Source organism: Microtus oregoni, unplaced genomic scaffold (assembly GCF_018167655.1).
Source record: "Microtus oregoni isolate MIOR12 unplaced genomic scaffold, Mior012 000006F_ref0000085, whole genome shotgun sequence".
Lineage (NCBI taxonomy): Eukaryota > Metazoa > Chordata > Mammalia > Rodentia > Cricetidae > Microtus > Microtus oregoni.
This window is the reverse complement of record NW_024543065.1, coordinates 46,961,430-46,980,317: the sequence shown is the minus strand read 5'-3', so window position 1 is coordinate 46,980,317 and position 18,888 is coordinate 46,961,430. Positions and strand designations below refer to the sequence as shown.

The 18,888-nt window shown below is 40.1% G+C and overlaps 2 protein-coding genes across 2 annotated transcripts; one reads left to right on the top strand and one right to left on the bottom strand.

Annotated features, from left to right (window-relative positions):
• Positions 1-4,587: 4,587 nt before the first annotated feature.
• On the bottom strand, positions 4,588-5,535 carry LOC121449905 (vomeronasal type-1 receptor 4-like). The gene has a single exon (XM_041654568.1). It carries the CDS (start codon positions 5,533-5,535, stop codon positions 4,588-4,590), a length of 948 nt encoding a protein of 315 aa, XP_041510502.1.
• Positions 5,536-12,831: 7,296 nt separating this feature from the next.
• Positions 12,832-14,370, top strand: LOC121449244 (elongation factor 1-alpha 1-like). Its single transcript, XM_041653543.1, has one exon. It carries the CDS (start codon positions 12,988-12,990, stop codon positions 14,230-14,232), a length of 1,245 nt encoding a protein of 414 aa, XP_041509477.1. The 5' UTR covers positions 12,832-12,987; the 3' UTR covers positions 14,233-14,370.
• Positions 14,371-18,888: the final 4,518 nt, after the last annotated feature.

Genomic DNA, 18,888 nt, shown 5'->3' with positions numbered 1-18,888 from the left:
GCATCATATCCTTAGACCTAAATTCTGATGTCATACCCTCATGATATCCGTTTTGGTTCCACTTGGCAGCCCATAGAATGAAATGTCTCTCTGTACTTAGCTCCTTCACAGTCAAAAATTTTAAAGAAAACACAATGTACATAATCCAGACTCTCTGTGAATTTTCCATTTTTACGTGGCTTATTTTTCTTTATTTCTTTTAATCTCTTAACTATCTGTACTCTGTCTCTTTAAAGACTTTACCTTTTTTTTTAAACCATTAACTTTATTTTCTATATTCTTTTTCTTCTCTCTCTCAAGTCCATGTGCATTCATCCAACAGTGTGGTCTTTTATGTCTGAATCTGTTTTATTGTGAATCTGTAACATTTTTTTACTATCCAGGAACATTTCTTAAAATGTTAAGCAGTTCTTAAAAACTTAAGTTGTGCCATGTACAGGTAATACGGTACCGCCTGTGTCCTGCCCAGTTGAAACCTTAACTGCGCTGTTTTTATGGTAATTACGGTAGTTACTGCCTGAGACCAGCACAGTTCAGCATGGCAGAGCTGAACCAAGCCACTCCTGCCTCAGAGCCATTTGGTGCCCCTGAGCTGTGCACAGTTCCAGGCACACAGCAAGTCCTCATTGGAGCCACACTCAGCAGTTTAATTTTGAGACTGAGCATGCAGCACAGAAACTCTTTTTATCCAAGTTACAACCAAATCTGACACGCAGAGCACTGCGCAGTCTGAAAACACGTCTCTTCCACCATGCTCTTCCGCCTGCCTAAGCCTGATTCTGCCATCTGTCCAGGTGCAGGCGGGGAGCGCTGAGAGCACTCTCCTTCCCATCACAAGCGGGAACACAAACATCCAGTCCCATAAAATCCATTGAAATGCTTTAAAGCCAGAGTTTGCACTGGCGGCACAGTCCCAAGAAGCCGCACTTTAAAATGACGCAGCTTTTTTTTCTGCTGCTGTTGCCGAATCAGGAAATCTCTCTACAGCACGCCACCAACAAACAGCAAAAATCTGTGTTAAAGTCTCTCTCCCTTATTTTTAAGCCTTCTCAGGTTTTTAAGTGGATTTAGTCCATCACGTCGGGCGCCACTCTGTTGAAATACGGAGCGGCGGGCTGTGTCCCGCCACCCGGCTAGCTTTACCCAAAATAATTATACAGAAACTGTATTCTTTTAAACACTGCCTGACCCATTAGTTTCAGTTTCTTATTGGCTAGCTTTTACATATTGATCTAACCCATTTCTATTAATCTGTGTAGCCCAGGAGCTGGCTTACCAGGAATGATCTTAACCTGCGTCTGTCTGGAGTGGGAGAATCATGGCGACTCCCTGACTCAGCTTCTTTCTCCCAGCATTCCGTTCTGTTTACTCCGCCTACCTAAGGGTTGGCCTATCAAATGGGTCTAGGCAGTTTCTTTATTAATAAGAAATTACTCCCACATCAGCCTTGGCCTTTTAAGAGGACAGAAAATTAGGTAGGCGGAGTAGACTGAACAGAATGCTGGGAGAAAGAATCCAAGTCAGGGAGTTGCCATGATTCTTGCACTCCAGACAGACGCAGGTTAAGATCTTTCCTGCCAAGCCAGCTCATGGGGCTACCCACATTATTAGAAATAGGTTAAAGCAATATGTAAGAGCTAGCCAATAAGAGCCTGAAACTAATGGGCTAGGCAGTGCTTAAAAGAATACAGTTTCCGTGTAATTATTTCTGGTATAAAGCTAGCTGTGCGGGTGGCCGGGTGCCAGGAACGTAGTCCCCTGCTCCTATTACAACAAGGGAGGGGCTTCATACCTGGGAAAAGGTAGCTATCATTTTCCAAGCTGTCATCAGTTTCTGTAGTTTTCTTCCTGGGGTTGTGCTGTCTACATGTTGTGTGTGTGTATATATCCCTATATATATAAGTACTGATGGCACACACACTTGTGTATTTGTGTATACATACACACATATTTATGTAATAATAATAAAGAAAAAGAAACTATATACTTGGAGTTGGAGGTCCCGGGAGGGGTCTGAGGAAGAGCAACTGGGAGGGTCTGGAAAGAGGAAAGAGAGAAAGAAAGTGACTGGGGTAAGATGGAATTTCACCATAGTTTTGCATTTACTTGATGGCTAATGCATCTAAATATACATATACATGTAAAAAGTTTACAATAAACAAACCTTTTAATTCAGTTTTTTCATCCACTACATTTTGATCATCTTTTCTCTTCTCTCCACTCATCTCAGATCCTCCCCACATCTCTGCCTAGAATTTTCTACTTGAGTGTTGTATTTATATCATTTCTGCCCTTCCTCTTTCCCCTCCAATGTTTCTTATGTTCCTCTTCAGCTCCATCTGAGACTCATGATCTTGTGTTCCTCAGTTTTTATTGTTACATATGCTCATTGACTCATTATTATTTTTTTTTTGAGACAGGGTTTCTTTGTGTACCACTGGATGCTCTAAAACTCACGCTGTAGACCAGGCTGGTCTCAAACTCACAGAGATCTGCGTTCCTCTGCCTGTAGGGTACTGGGATTAAAGGTGTGGGCCAGCACTGGCCTGCTGCTCACTGACATTTCATTCTCTGTGTTTTCAGATCTGTCTGTTCATTGCAGTAGCTCATTCCTTGGTTGGGTTGTTTGATTTCTTTATTTCTTAAGAGTCTTTTAATTTGGTTTATTCTTTATACATCCTCTATCAGTTGTATAGCTAGCAAAAGTTTTGTCCCATTTGTGTGCTATCTCTTCATTTACTTTCCTTTGCTGTCAAGAAGCTTTTTAATTATCTGAGATCACTTTTGTCAATTGCTGACATTGGATGTCAAGGGCCTGGAATCTTATTCACAAAGCATTTCCTGTGTCTACATCCTGCAGTGTTTTCCCTTATTTTTCTTATAATGGTTTCAGAATACGAGGTCCTGTATCAAGCTTTAAAATTTAATTGGGAATGATTTTAGGATGCAACATTTTTACTCCACCCATGGATCATCAGTCTTTATTTAATCATTGTCAAAGAGGTTGTTTCTTTCTACACTGCATTTTTGGCTTCTTGTGAGTCAAGTGGTTGTTTCTTTGTGGGTTTATATGTAGGATTTCTGTTGTGGTGAGCTGTGTGCTTTTGTACCTATGGGCAAAATTATTCTCACCTAGGGACAAATCCCCTTCATTGTGGTCCAATACAGAATGGTCAACACTGAAATATTATAGATACAACAGAAACAGCCCTATCAGATTGTATCTATATCTATTTGTATACGTATATATATATATGCATATATGTGTATGTAACAATAGTAAAAAATTGGCTATCAATTTGAGAGTGTATGGGAGGATATGATAAGAAAGAGTTTGAGAGAAGGTAGTTGGGAGGAAATGGAAGGAGAAAAGGCAGTGATAAAGTGATATAATTCTATTTCAATTAAAGTTTTTTAAAAAAGAAAAAATACAACAAATATTAAATAGCCAGGTTGGTGATACTCCATGGGTGCAATTTCTGATATTTCCAGGTAATACATTCCCACAGTCGATTCTCTCATCCATGGGCTCTTTAAACTTTCTGTCCTGCCTTCATAAATGTTCCTTGAGCCTTAGGTGCAGAAGCTGTATTGCACATACAGCCAATGGGACTGGGCTTCACTATTCTACATTTCGATTGGTCGTGGTTTTCTCTAATGATCTCCATTGTCACAAAGAGAAATTTCATTGATGCTGTATGAAGACTACACTTAGGAGGCCTGCATCCTACACAAAGAACTGTACACAACTAAGGAAAGTCAAGAGTGGGAGAAATAGTAATCCCCAGGAAAGAGCACACCAATTGGTTATCCAATACCAAGTGGTCAGCCCCGAGTACATACATACAGGTAACATTATAGCGACTGAGTAGGTAGCTTTCATGTATTCAGGGACACACACAAAAACACAGACACAGACAAACACACACACGTATGTAACAATAATTAATTTAAAAAAGAGGCCTTGAATTTGAGAAAGAAAAAGGAGACACATATACAAATGGATTTGAAGGAAGAAAAGAAGCGGGAGAAATGTTTTAGTTATATCATAATTTCAAAAATAAAAGAAATAATTAAAAACATAGGGAAACAGTAAATTAAGACAGCTATGGTACTAGGACATCCATTGTATACCTGTCCGTTATAACACTAAAGAGTCCCACCCACAGCAGTAACTTAGGTAGGTAACAGTTAAGATAGGGAAATTTATTTGTCCAATGGTTAGAAGACATTCCTTAGGACAGAACACTCCACAAAAACAACCGAAGCTCCAAAGGGTATTTTAAAATTTTAATTAGAAGTATTTTAATAGAGAAAAATAGAGAAGTAGACTATTGTTCAAAATACTTAAAATGAATTCATTTTTCCCAAAGTGTTAACCTTAGTCCATTAGATGTTGAAATTATTAAAATTATGAAAACTGAGTTGTGTTATAGAAAAATGTTAATTTCATGAATTTTAATAGCAAACAGAATGTCTGAGTTATAACTAAGGTCATATCAGGTATTTGAGGTCCATATTTAAATTCTTCATTCTCAGGGGAATAATGAAGAAGTGTTCAAACAATGACAAAGTGTGGGTTTCAATTCATCTACAGAGTGCATGTTGAAAACAGGTCATTCTCAGTGCCGAAAAGGAAGAAGTGAAGTGAAAAATAAGTTTATTATTCTTCATTATTAAAAAAGGGCAGATGGTTGGATAGCATGTTGCACAAAATGAATTAATTCCCCCCAATCTTGGAATTTTTGTTTGTGCATAAAACCCATAAAGGGTAATCAAGTTGTTCAACCAATACAAGATCACAAAACAGCTCACCAGCAGCAAGATGCTGTGAGTGGCTCTGAGCTCAGGAGATTGCTGGCTGGAGAGGCTTGTGCTATGGAGATACTGGGCTCTCTTGTGGTGTCTGTAGAGGAGAATTACCATGTATAGGCTGGTCCATATCATGATGGCCACATATAAGAGATCGTACGTTAATATAATACTCAAAAATGATCCTGAATTACTGTTCCCAAAATTCCTGTTTTGACAGTAAGCATGCAAATATCCATTTCCAACATGCGTAAAATTGGTTTTGGCTATTACCGTTTCAACCACAAATCCATAGATGGTCAGGTTAATGAGCCAGGAGCAGAGTAGGGAAGAAAACGTCCACGTTGATAGCTTGTGCTTAAGCCAAACCCACCGAGAATTACTGGGAGTCACGGTGACAGCTTGAAATGTGCTTAGAATACAGGTGGTACTGATGGACAGACCACGGGAAATTCTGTATATACATAAAACAACCTTACAGCCGACATCATCCAGAAAATGGGGTACTCCAAAGGATGCCACGATATCCGGTATCAACGTGAATATGATCGTCACCATATTAGCTACAGTCAGGTGCATGAAAAGCAGATCTATTAACTTCTTAAAATGAGGCTTAAAGAAGAAAGTGTAAATATATAAAATGAACAGTGATGTGTTCCCTATGACACCAACACATAACTGAGATATGAGAAAGAGCTCCAAGACAGCATATCTCAGAATCATGATGTTTGTCAGATGTGAAAAGTCTCGAGTGACAGATAAATGGACTGCATCATCAATCTATTTTTAAAATGGCAATTTTGGGAAAACTAATGATTGCCAGCACAGGAGGAGAGGGGATATATGATGAAATGTCCAACTCTATTCTTTTCTTTTCTTTTTTGTCTTTTTCAACAGGGTTTTTCCAAGTATCACTGGCTGTTCTGAAACTTGGAACTTGCTCTGTATCCCAGGCTGGTCTTGACCTCACCGAGATCCACCTATATTTATGTCTTAAGTTCTGGAATTAGAGGACTGTGCCCCACTGCCTGGAGATGTGTCCAAATCCTTTGGAGGTTAGGTCCACAGATGACCTCTTAGCAACTGCGTTCCAGGTATTCTTGACCATCTTAGAGGACAAAATAAAGTGTTGCAAAGTAGGCAGTTGAATCCACCCGATGTTCTGAACACTGTTATGTCAGGATGAAAGATGTGTTGACCTAGGTGAAAGCCAAATTTGCATGTTATAAGATATTTAAAAGTTATGTATTTTTGTGTATGGGCACTTTGCCTGCATGTCTGTGCACTATATGCCTGACTGGGAATCAAACCCTGGTACTCTGTAAGAGCAACAACAGTCTTTAACTGTGAAACCATCCCTCCAAGCCCCAGGTTTTTTCATTCATCAGTTGATATTGTTTCCATGTTTATAACAATATTTGTTTCTAACACATACATAGTAACATGTCTACTTGAATGTGTCAGGGTTTTGGCTGCAGATACGTTTCTGTATCTTAGTGATGAGTAAATGCTCAGACTTTCCATGTGGGACTCTGCCTCTCATTTCACCTTACAGGGTAACCAGCACGTCCTGAAGCATTTCTTTTCATTTGTCTATTGCGCTGACAACTTAGAGCTGAGCTGCTGATATGCAGACAGTGACAGCAAGGGCGAGACTGCGTATCCCACAGTGTTGAGCAATCTTCACAAAAGTGTGTTTCCCGTGACATTTGGTCATTGACACAATCAGGCCGATTCTGGCTGATAACCCACTGTAACAAAGAGTTATACATTTTGCAACCCCTGAATTACATTTCCATTAGAACATACTTCTGTTTTGCTGTTGCAGAAGCAGAGATCTCAGGTCCACAGCTACACAGTAATGGCAAAGACATGATACTCATGAAGTTTGAACTTAAATTTTACAACATAGTAATATCACCATGTTCAATGGATTTGGGAGAGTTTTACTGTATATTAATTTTAGAGCCATTCCTCCACTGATCTAATTATTCTGTCACCTGAAATACAAACCTTTTTTCTTTGGCAGACATCTGTAAATTCCCCAGAAGTCTCCTTTATTCTGACAAGGTCAATTAGACTTTTCTCAGTGTGCCCTTCTGAATTTCTCCATGCACCTCAAATCGCTGCCTTGACAAGAGTCCCTACCTAGCCAAGGTATTCTATTATGAGTGATCAACATTTAAATTACTTAATGAATTCCACTACACAGAGATATTGTTCTTCCCCAATCCCAGTTATTCCTTATATCAGTGTTCAACTTGTTTCATGACTTGTCATTGTTTGCCACTGTCACAAATTATATAGTTAGACCGCACCCACCCTCCTCTAAGCTTTGAAAACACATCTCATCTCTACTGTGCCATAGGGCTTTTGCTGACCCACATTTATTTCTTGCATCATTCACATCTTCCCAAGTGTAATCCTGGATTGATTGTCATTCTCCTCACCATTCACCAGAAATTTTTTTTTTACTCATCTTTTCCCTTTGCTCTGTATCTACCCTTAAATGCCCTAACTTTTCATAATTTTGTTACTCAGCATGTTCCTGAAAATTTCCTACAGCAGCCATGTTATTACAATTTTTTCCTGCAAAGAATAAAAGTTTGGGATAAAATGTCAGGCTGTCATCTGAACCCAGATGAAACAGACTCACACTATGACATGCACAGGAAGATGCTATCAATGGAAAATGGAATCTAAAAAGATTATCAAGTCCTATTTTTGACAATCAGAAAAATGAAACTACCAGATTGTGGTGGCACACTCCTTTATTCCTAGCCTTTGTGAGGCAGACACAGGTGGACATCACTGAGATTGAGGCCAGCTTGTTCTACAAAGTGAGTTCCAGGACAGTTAGTGCTACACCGAGAAACCCTGTATCAAAAAACAAGGAAAAAACAAACAAAAAAAAGGAAATTTGAACACCAATGAATAGACATATTCCTAAACAGCAGAGCAACTGCTGTCCGTATGTCAAAGAGATGTGATGAATTTAAAATCAGTATTATCATACTTAATTGTATACATGCGTCAAATATTCAAGAATAAAAATTACGATAAAAACTAACCTTAGTAAAGATACAGATGCTTTTAAAAACAAAGAAATATGCTATGCAGTTGTGTAAAAATATATGTAAGTAATGAAAACTAACAGTGATAATCTTAATGCAATCACATTCACTTCCACAAAATACAAATGACACACAGTTTTTGGAATAGGCTATTTGAATTTTACTGAGAGCAAAACTGGAAGTGTTCTCTTTTCTCTTTCTATGAATGAACCTGTCAGCATGTTGGCACATTGGAGGAAGAATGAAAAAAATCCACATTCTGTCCTAGTGCTAAAAGAGTCACCATTTTACACCAGTTCAAATATATCAAGCACAATGGAGAGGATAAAGTTCCCATGTGCAAGTGATGATCAGCCCACAGCTAGAGTGTCACAATGAAAATGGGAAACATTAGTCTTTACAGCACTGTATATGGGTTCAACTGTAATTAAGAAAGATGCAAAATTGAACAACATTTTCAAACTAGCACTAAAATTTCACCTTAAATAAGCTGTATTTCACAAAAGAAATGCTAAGGAGACACACCTACTACAGGCAATCAGCCAACTTTTGCAGCAACACAAAAATTAAATTTGAGAATAAAAATACACAAATACATCTATACATCATCAAGCTAAAAACATTATGAGGCATAACGATCACAAGCAAGATAATGGATTTTTTTTTTTTTTTTTTTTTTTTTTAGGACAGGGTTTCTCTCTGTAACCCTGACTGTCGAGGAACTTACTGTATTGATCAGACTGGTTTTGAACTCACTGAAATTGTTTGGCTCTCTTTGCCTTCCAGTGCTGGAATTCAAAGTGTTTGTTACCCACCCAACTTGATGGGGAATCTTAAAAACGTCTTCTTGCAGTTAACCAAGTGAACACATAAAAGAGAAAATGGGATATAAAAATTTGAGCTAGAGAACTTGGAGAGATGGCTCAGTTGCAAAGAACACAGGCTGCTCTTTCAGAGGATCCAGGTTCATTCCCAGCACCCACATAGCAGCTCATAACTGTCTGTACCTGCATTTCCAGGGGATCTGACACTGTCATATAGACATAAATGCAGGCAAAGCCCCAAAGGACATAACATAAAAATTATATAAATTATATAAAAAAGTCTTAAAAAATTTTTCTGAAGAAGTGTGTAACAAAAGTGCGCAGTTACGGTAAAGCAACAACCGTTTGCCATCAGGGCCTATGACTTGAGAAGTGAATGTGACTATATAATTAATATTAAAGAAAGGATCACCAATCATCTAGTTTGCTGTTAGACTAAATTTTATGTCTATCATGCAGTATTATAGAGAAACTTAGTAGGGCTGGACAGATGACTCTGAGATCAAGGTGTTTGTCATGCGAGCACTGGAAAGTTAGCTCAAACACCAAGCGCTGATACAAAGGCTGAGTGTGGTGGCTTAGACAGGCTGGAGACAGGTGGATCCCCAAAGCCCATCGAGCAGCTGATTGAGCCAACTGATGTGCTCCAGGCTGAATGAGAGATCCTGTCTCAAATAAATTAGGAGGAGGTAGAAAAAGGCACATGATGTCAGTGTCTGTTTTGTACACACACGAAGTCACGTACGTGCATATACTGCACATAAAAGAAAGTGAAAAACTCCAAATTCCCAACATGTTAAAAATAAATGAATATCTTGGCAATGACAATGAAAAAAGTTCATTGTGAAAATGAACTGTAGAGTGTCCCTTGTAGAAATGTGTGTGTGAAATAGATAAAAGACTTTAGGAAACATTGAAAATGATTTCAGATAAAATCTAAAATAAAGGAGCTGAATAAATAAAAGCAGAACAACAGGAAACAACAGAAATATACAGGAAACATAAAGCCAAGGCCACCACCTTGAAGGGAATACTGCAACACTGCTCTGTGAGACTGCACTGTTGTCAGGGAGGAAGGACAGAGACTAGGACAGAATGCTGCATACAGTGTCTGGAAAACGGCAAATGCACCTTCAAAGATTATGTTATGACTATCTAGGCCGATATGAGGCTTAAGAGGAATGTGCAAAATCCTCTAAGATGTAACATCACTCCAAGATTGTAGAATTCTAAAATGTCATCGATGGGCAATATTCTCATGAGATTGAATCATTGACTAGATCATATGAAAAAGTCTTAACGAAGGAGGAAAATAGGTGCTTCAGATGTCTCAGTGGTTAAGAGTTCTGGCTGGTCTACCTGAGAGCCTGGCTTTGATTAGCAACACCGCACAGATGGCCTTAATTGTCTGTAATACCAGTTCTAGGACATCTGCCATCTCAGACTGTTTTCCTGGGGCATTGCACTCATGTGGGGCACAACATACGTGCAGGAAAATCACCACACAATAATACACATGAATAAAAATTAAAAACAAAAAATAATTAAAGTATATGAAGATCAAGAGAAGTATTTTACAGAAAATTAATAAATGAGATAGACTAAACTGACAGAGAAGTAGGGGAAATATAAATCTAAAAACAAAACAAAACACACAAAGTGTAGGGATGGTAGACTGGGGGAGAAGAGAGCAGCATTGGAAAGGTTGCCATACCTCCCTCTCACTCTGAGTGCTGAGGCTGTGAAGTCTTATTCAGGGCAGTGTGAATCCCACAGGCATGAAGCATCATAGGCAAGAAGCGTCTTGGAAAGGCTGCCTAGCAGGAGCCATGACTAAATAAGGGGCAAGATAAGAGGACTCTTCTTCCCAGTGGACACGGACCAGCTTGTCACCTATGGCGCCAGTGGCCTTGTTAACTGTGCATCATTCTGATGCACTCCAAGGAAAATTTCACTCTCCCAATACAATGTGGGTCCCATGGTAATTGACTAAACCAACTAAATAAGAATGCAAGCTCTGCCTGAAGATGTGTGTGTGATTTTCCCAAGTTGAACTACATCAGAAAGGAAACTTTACAATCTAGGAAATCATTAAAAGTTTTCATACAGCTGTGGAAATTATCGCAGCCATTATCATCTAATTCCAGGAATATCTACCTCCCTGTTGGTATCTCCAAAGACCCACTGTTCATTCAAAACTGTATTGTTCAAACTTCACATCTTTGTGCAATTTCTCTTGCTCCTGATTTCTAGTTTTACTGCACTATTATCTGAGAAGGGACAAGTAATTACACTGGTTCTTTTGTCTTCCTTCCTTCCTTCCTTTTTTATTTTATTTTATTTTATTTTATTTTTAGAGACAAGTTATCTCTGTTTAACATCCCTAGGCATCCTGGAACTTGTTCTCTAGATCAGGCTGGCCTCAAACTCACAAAGATTCACTTGCCTCTCCCTCCTGAGTCCTGGGATTAAATGCGTACACCACCACTGCTCGGTTTTTTTGTATATCTTTAAAATTATTATTTTATTTTATTTACGAGTTTAATACTTTCGGCATGTAAATCTTTGCTGCACATGCACGCAATGCTCACAGAGGCCAGAAGAGGGCAACGGAACCCCGGGAACTGGAGTTACAGATGGTTGGGAACCGCCATGTAGTTCCTGGGACTCAATCAAGCCAGGGTCCTCTGGAAAAGCAGCAGTGCTCTTAACCTTTGGGCAATCTCTCCAGTCCTAGCCCCTCATCTCTAATTTTATTAATTTTGTTCTTTTCTCTCCATCATTTCAATACTTTGGCTACAAGTTTTTCAGTCTTGTTTATTTTTCTCAAAGAACTAATTCTTTTTTATATAATTGTTTTTATTTAGCTATAAATTTTCTCCACTTCTCTTCCTTCCTCCCCTTTCCTCTTGTACCTTCTCCTGTGACCCCATGCTCCCAATTTCCTCGGGAGATCTTGTCTTATTCACCATCCTATGTTGATCCCTGTATGTCTCTTTTAAGGGTGTTCTTTGTTGTCTCTGAGGTTGTGGCCTGGTGGTTGGTTTTCTTTGCTTTTTCTAAACATCACTTATGAGTGAGTACATATTTGTCCTTCTTAGTCTGGGTTACCTCAGTCAACATTTTTTTCTCGATCCATGCATTTACCTGCAAATTTCAAGATGTCATTTATTTTTTTACCACTGTGTAGTACTCAATTGTTTAAATGTGTTACATTTTCTTTACCCATTCTTTGGTTGAGTGGCATCTAGGTTCTTTCTAGGTTCTAGCTATTACAATTCTGCTGTGAATGTAGTTGATCACATGTCTGTCTTTGTTGTATGATCGAGTGTCTTTTGGGTATATAGTCAACAGCGGCATTGCTGGGTCTTGAGGTAGATTGTTTCCTAATTTTCTGAGAAATCACTATAGTGATTTCCAAAATGGCTATACAAGTTTGCACTCTCACCAGCAATGGAGGAGCATTCCCTTTACCCCATATCCTCTCCAGTATAAGCTGTCATCAGTGTTTTTGATCTTGGTCCTTCTGACAGGAGTAATATGGAATCTCAGAGTTGTTTTGGTTTGCATGTCTCTGATGGCTAAAGATGCTGGACATTTACTTAACTGTATTTCAGTCCTTCAAAATTTCCTGTTGAGAGTCTCTGTTTAGGTCTGTATCCCATTTTTTTAAAAATTAGATTATTTGTCCTTTTGTTGTCAAGCTTTTTGAGTTCTTTGTATATTTTGGAGATCAATTCTCTGTTCAATGTGGGGTTTATAACTCTTTTTCCAATTTGTAGGCTGCTGTTTGGTCTTATTGACCACGTCCTTGTTTTACAGAAGTGTCTAAGTTTCAGGAGGCCCCATTTATTAATTAAATAAAGGTTGCTGTTCTTCCACCTGAAAAGAAACTTCTGTCTCTCAAACCCAGGCCCCTCTGCCTCCCCCCGCCCCACACTAGTCAAGGCATCCAGGCTGTGCTGGTGCGGCAGAGAGGAACCTTTCCTTTAAGGTTGTGAGTTATCACCATAAGCTCAGGCAAAAAAAATTAACTCCCTGCATCATCACAAAATATCTGAGATCGCTTTTTCGCAACGGGGTTGCCGTCAGAACGCAGGTGTTGTGAAAACCACCGCTAATTCAAAGCCAAAAAGGGAAAGGAAAAGACTCACATCAACATCGTCGTCATTGGACACGTCGATTCCGGCAAGTCCACTACAACCGGCCACCTGATCTACAAGTGTGGTGGAATCGACAAACGAACCATCGAGAAGTTTGAGAAGGAGGCTGCCGAGATGGGAAAAGGCTCCTTCAAGTATGCCTGGGTCTTGGACAAACTGAAAGCTGAGCGTGAGCGTGGTATCACTATTGACATCTCCCTGTGGAAGTTTGAGACCAGCAAGTACTATGTTACTATCATTGATGCCCCAGGACACAGAGACTTCATCAAAAACATGATTACAGGCACATCACAGGCTGACTGTGCTGTCCTAATTGTTGCTGCTGGTGTTGGTGAATTCGAAGCTGGTATTTCCAAGAATGGGCAGACCCGTGAGCATGCACTTCTGGCTTACACCCTGGGTGTGAAACAGCTAATTGTTGGTGTCAACAAAATGGATTCCACCGAGCCACCCTACAGCCAGAAGAGATACGAAGAAATTGTTAAGGAAGTCAGCACCTACATTAAGAAAATTGGCTACAACCCTGACACAGTAGCATTTGTGCCAATTTCTGGTTGGAATGGTGACAACATGCTGGAGCCAAGTGCTAATATGCCTTGGTTCAAGGGATGGAAAGTCACTCGCAAAGATGGTAGTTCCAGTGGAACCACCCTGTTGGAAGCTTTGGATTGTATCCTGCCACCAACTCGTCCAACTGACAAGCCTCTGCGACTGCCCCTCCAGGATGTCTATAAAATTGGTGGTATTGGGACTGTCCCTGTGGGCCGAGTGGAGACCGGTGTTTTAAAACCTGGCATGGTGGTGACCTTTGCTCCAGTCAATGTGACAACAGAAGTAAAGTCTGTTGAAATGCACCATGAAGCTTTGAGTGAAGCTCTTCCTGGGGACAACGTGGGCTTCAACGTGAAGAACGTGTCTGTCAAAGATGTTAGACGTGGCAACGTTGCTGGTGACAGCAAAAATGACCCACCAATGGAAGCTGCTGGCTTCACTGCTCAGGTGATTATCCTGAACCACCCAGGCCAAATTAGTGCTGGCTATGCTCCTGTACTAGATTGTCACACAGCTCACATAGCATGCAAGTTTGCTGAGCTTAAAGAAAAGATTGATCGTCGTTCTGGCAAGAAGCTGGAAGATGGCCCGAAATTCTTGAAGTCTGGTGATGCAGCCATTGTTGATATGGTTCCCGGGAAGCCCATGTGTGTCGAGAGCTTCTCTGACTATCCTCCACTGGGTCGTTTTGCTGTTCGTGACATGAGGCAGACAGTTGCTGTGGGTGTCATCAAAGCTGTGGACAAGAAGGCTGCTGGAGCTGGCAAGGTCACCAAGTCTGCCCAGAAAGCTCAGAAGGCTAAATGAATATTATCCCTAACACCTGCCACCCCAGTCTTAATCAGTGGTGGAAGAACGGTCTCAGAACTGTTTGTCTCAATTGGCCATTTAAGTTTAATAGTAAAAGACTGGTTAATGATAACAATACATCGTAAAACCTTCAGAAGGAAAGGAGAATGTTTTGTGGACCATTTTTTTTTGTGTGTGGCAGTTTTAAGTTATTAGTTTTCAAAATCAGTACTTTTTAATGGAAACAACTTGACCAAAAATCTGTCACAGAATTTTGAGACCCATTAAAACAAGTTTAATGAGAAAAAAAAAAATCTGAGATCTAAGCAGACAACAGTTAACAAATAAAAGGAAAGCCCCAATTGATTGGAGTGGCCAGTCACTATCAGGCATTGATCCCGCAGATAATACAGGAGGATATTGTCCTTGGATGTATTTCAGAAGGACTGACCCCCAGAAAGTTGTCAAGGGCAATGGGTAGACAAACATCCTTGAAATTGTAGGCTCCATTCAGGGCAGACACCCCAACCTCCATGAAGATTGTTAGATCATATAAATAGCGGATGTTCGGGTGAGAAGATGTTCAGGGCACCAATGAAGTATTTAGACCTTGTATTTGAAAAGTGCCCTTGATCCTGGCCATGGGTCCATTCCTGAATGAGAGTTCCTTGGTGCCATTAGCCTGGGGGGAGGTGTATGGTAATGCAAAGTACTCTTCTCCCTGGGGTTGACTATTTATGCAAATTGCAAAATCTCCTGTGGCTATCTTTGCCAAAGAGACAAAATCATGAGTGGAGGCAGGTATCCTCATGGAAGCAAAACCCAACCATATGAATAAGGAAGGCTCCAGATGAAAAGCTGTTAACGGGAGAAATCATAGATGAATTTTCTGGGGGGGGGGGGTGAGGGTCATCTATTTTAGGGTTGTCACTCTGTTGATGACTCTGCCTCTAAAGTTTTCCTCCTGGTTCTGCACATTTTGTGTTCCTGAGCAAGTATTATCTCTGTGAACCAGATCCTCTTCTCGCTTGTCCAGCAACAGGCAGTTCATCGTGGACATTAGCCTCTCCATTCTTCAAAAATGACTTGACGGCTCACTCACGTACTCATCTGGGTTTTTCTGCTTCTTCTGGGAAAATCCAAGCAAAATCTTGACTTGTTGTTAGTAGTGGGGCAGACCCCCAACTGATCATCAGAGGATTAGTAGCAATGGTGTAGCTCAAGGGAGCATGGCTCCCCAGTGCTAAATTTTATTATTTTACACATTTTACATAGTAACCACTGTTCTCCATACCTCCCCCAACCCTACTACACCATCCACTCCACAGAGAAGCTAAGGCCTCCATAGAGAATTAACAAAACCTGGAACATCAAGTTGAGGCAGGACCAAGCCCCTCCTTCCTGCAGTGATGCTGAGCATGGTATCCCACCATAGAGAATGTTCTCAAAAAAAAAAAAAACCCACTTATGTACCAGGGATAGATCCTGGTCCAATTGCCAGGGGCCCCACAAAAATCCAAGCCACACAGCTGTCACCCACATGCAGAGGGTCTAGTTTGATCCCAAGCAGGCTCCCCAGCTGTCAGTCTAGATTCTGTGAACCCCCAGTAGCTAGAGTCAGATCCTGTCATGATATGGATCCCTCACATTTCCTAATATAATCCCTCTTCTCCCTTTTTGACTAGACTCCCAGAGCTTGGCTGTGAGTCTCCACATCTGCTTCAATCAGTTACTGAATGGAGGTTCTATGATGACAATTAGGGTAGTCACCAATCTGATTGTAGGGAAAGGCCAGTTTAGGTACCCTCCCTTCTATTGCTTAGGGTCATAGCTGGGGTCATCCTTGTGCATTCCTGTGGGTCATCCCTAGTGTTGTAGGTGACTGCTTGTTCCTTTCCAGTCTTCCCAGACTCCTGAAATAACCACACAGAAACTGTATTAATGATATCACTGCTTGGCTAACTCTTACATCTTAATTTAACCTATTTCTATTCATCTGTGTATTGCCTTGTGGCTGTGGCTTACTGGCAAGTTTTGAATTCTGTCTCCATGGGGGCAACATGGCTTCTCTTGACTCTGCATTCTTTCTCCCAGCATTCAGTTTAGTTTTTCTCGCTTACCTCTATTCTGCCCTGAATAGGCCCAGGACAGTTTCTTTATTAACCAAAGGTATTCACAGCATAGAGAGGGGAACCCCTATCCCCTCTAATTTTCTGTTTAATCAAAAAGAAGTTTTTACCTTTAACATAGTAAAATTACAAAAAACAAAACAGGTATCAAGTAAGAATTACAGTTACAACATTTATATCTACTTTACCTTTTATCATAACTAAGAAAATCTATAATTATAGCATCTGTTTTTCAATTCCATCAAATTGGCACCCAATGTGGGGACACCCTAGTTTGTCCTCCATTTTTAAAGAATGTGTAGCTCTTCAATAATGCTTTCTATGCTAAGAAGTTCCACATCTACAAGTAGAAGTTATGTAACAGCCTGTGTGGGGCACAGTGACTGTTTGACTGTTGTCAGATGGAGCTGAGAGGGAAATGATTTGGGGACACTACAGGGTATTAAACACCAGATTTCACTAGTGTATATGGAATACTAGAAAAAGAAAGTCATTAGAAATGTAGTTTTTCTTTTTTTTCATTTTTTATAATTTATTTATTTATTAAGGATTTTTGCCTCCTCCCCGCAACCGCTTCCCATTTCCCTCCCCCTCCCCCGATCAAGTCCCCCTCCCTCATCTGCTCGAAGAGCAATCAGGGTTCCCTGACCTGTGGGAAGGCCAAGGACTGCCCACCTCTATCCAGGTCTCATAAGGTGAGCATCCAATCTGCCTAGGCTCCCACAAAGCCAGTAAAAAAAAAAAACAGTATAAGAGATAGTAATTCTTTTTTATATGAGCTCCCTGGTAGCTTATTTGATTGAATGTATTTACCAAGTATACATACTTGTACAATGAGCAACATAAATGGACTTAACTGGATGAATTTATATATGCATATCTATCTGTGTATGTAATAATAATAATTAAAGAAGCAGTCATGAATTTGAGAAGTGGAGGGGGTTTGGGAAGAGTTAGAAGAGGAGAAGTTGGGTGGAAATTATGTAAACCTAGTACTTGAATTCTTATAATAAAAGTAATGAAAAAGAGAAAAAAAAAAGAAATGTAGTGGTTCTCAACCTTCCTAATGCTGAGACCTTTAATACAGTTCCTCATGTTGTGGTCATCCCCAACCATGAAGTTACTTTTGTTGCTACTTCATAACCATAATTTTGCTACTCTTATGATTCTTAATGTAAATATTTGATATGCAGGATATCTGATAAACAACCCCTGTGGAAGAGTCATTTGACTCTCAAGGAGTTGTGACCCACAGTTTGAGAACCATTGGTTTAGAGATAGGAGTGTGTCATCAATTGAATGTGTTGGTTTAGTAGTGTAAAGGTCTTGCTGCCAAGTCAAGTGATCTGAATTCTATCCTTGAGATCCAAATGGTGCAAATAAAAACTGACTTCAGGAAGTTTTATCTGACTTCCACACCATGGCACGAGTGCAAAGACAGACGCACACATGCACACCACACAAGATACACACACTAACACACATAAACTCATGCAGACAGACACAGACACACTACACTCACACACACACGTGCACACACAAAAATGAATAAATGCAATTAAAATGAAACATCATGGTCATCCTGTGATGTCCTGTGTTGTGGCTCATGATCTGGCCCAATGGCTCCAGAGCACAGGAAGCATTAGAGAGGTTTGAAATAGTTGAGGCTGGGCTCATAAAGCACATGAGTGGTAAATTAACCAGGCTGTTTTGAATCATTCTAAGGTGGAATGTTATAGATGGTGCAATTATCTCCATTGTTACATTCTTCTGAAATTATTTTTATGTTTTATTTGTTTGAGACAGTGTCTCTTGTATCCCAGACTAGCTTTGAACTTGCTATGCAGTTATGTAGCTGAAGAGGCACTTGTACTTCTGTTTACACTTTATCTCAAGTAGGGTTTCTATTGCTGTGAAGGGACACCATGACCATAGCAGTTCTTATAAAGGAAACACATTTAATTGGGATGGCTCACATTTTCAAAGGTTTAGTCCATAACCATCATGGTGTAACATGGTGGCATGCAGGTAGACATGGTGCTGGAAAAGAAGCTGAGAGTCCTAAATCTTTACCTGAAGGCAACAGGAAGTGGTCTGAATTAGGCATAGCTTGAGCATAGGAGACCTCAAAACCCACCCCCACAGTGACATACTTCCTCCAACAAGGTCATATTTACTGAAACAAAGCTACATCTCCTAATAGTGTCTCTCCTATAGTTTTACACTAGATCTCAATTGTTCGATTTTATGAATAAAAACTGGGAGTCAGATGCTTGTGTGAAAGTACCCAGTTTACCTTCCTCCTTTGCCAACATCCCAGAAAAAGCTTTCTCCTATGCTGTCTCAAATAAACTCCTCCAACCAATGTACCTCCCTTCTACTTCTTGTGTCTGTCGTCTGTCTATCTGTCTGTCTTTGTTCTCCTGACTTCTTTTACTCTCCATTGTTATTTCCTGTCAACTGGTTGCTTGCTCCACCATTGGACCTAAGGTTGATTTTTTTTTTTTATTTTTGTTTCTCAAGACAGAGTTTCTCTGTTTAGCTT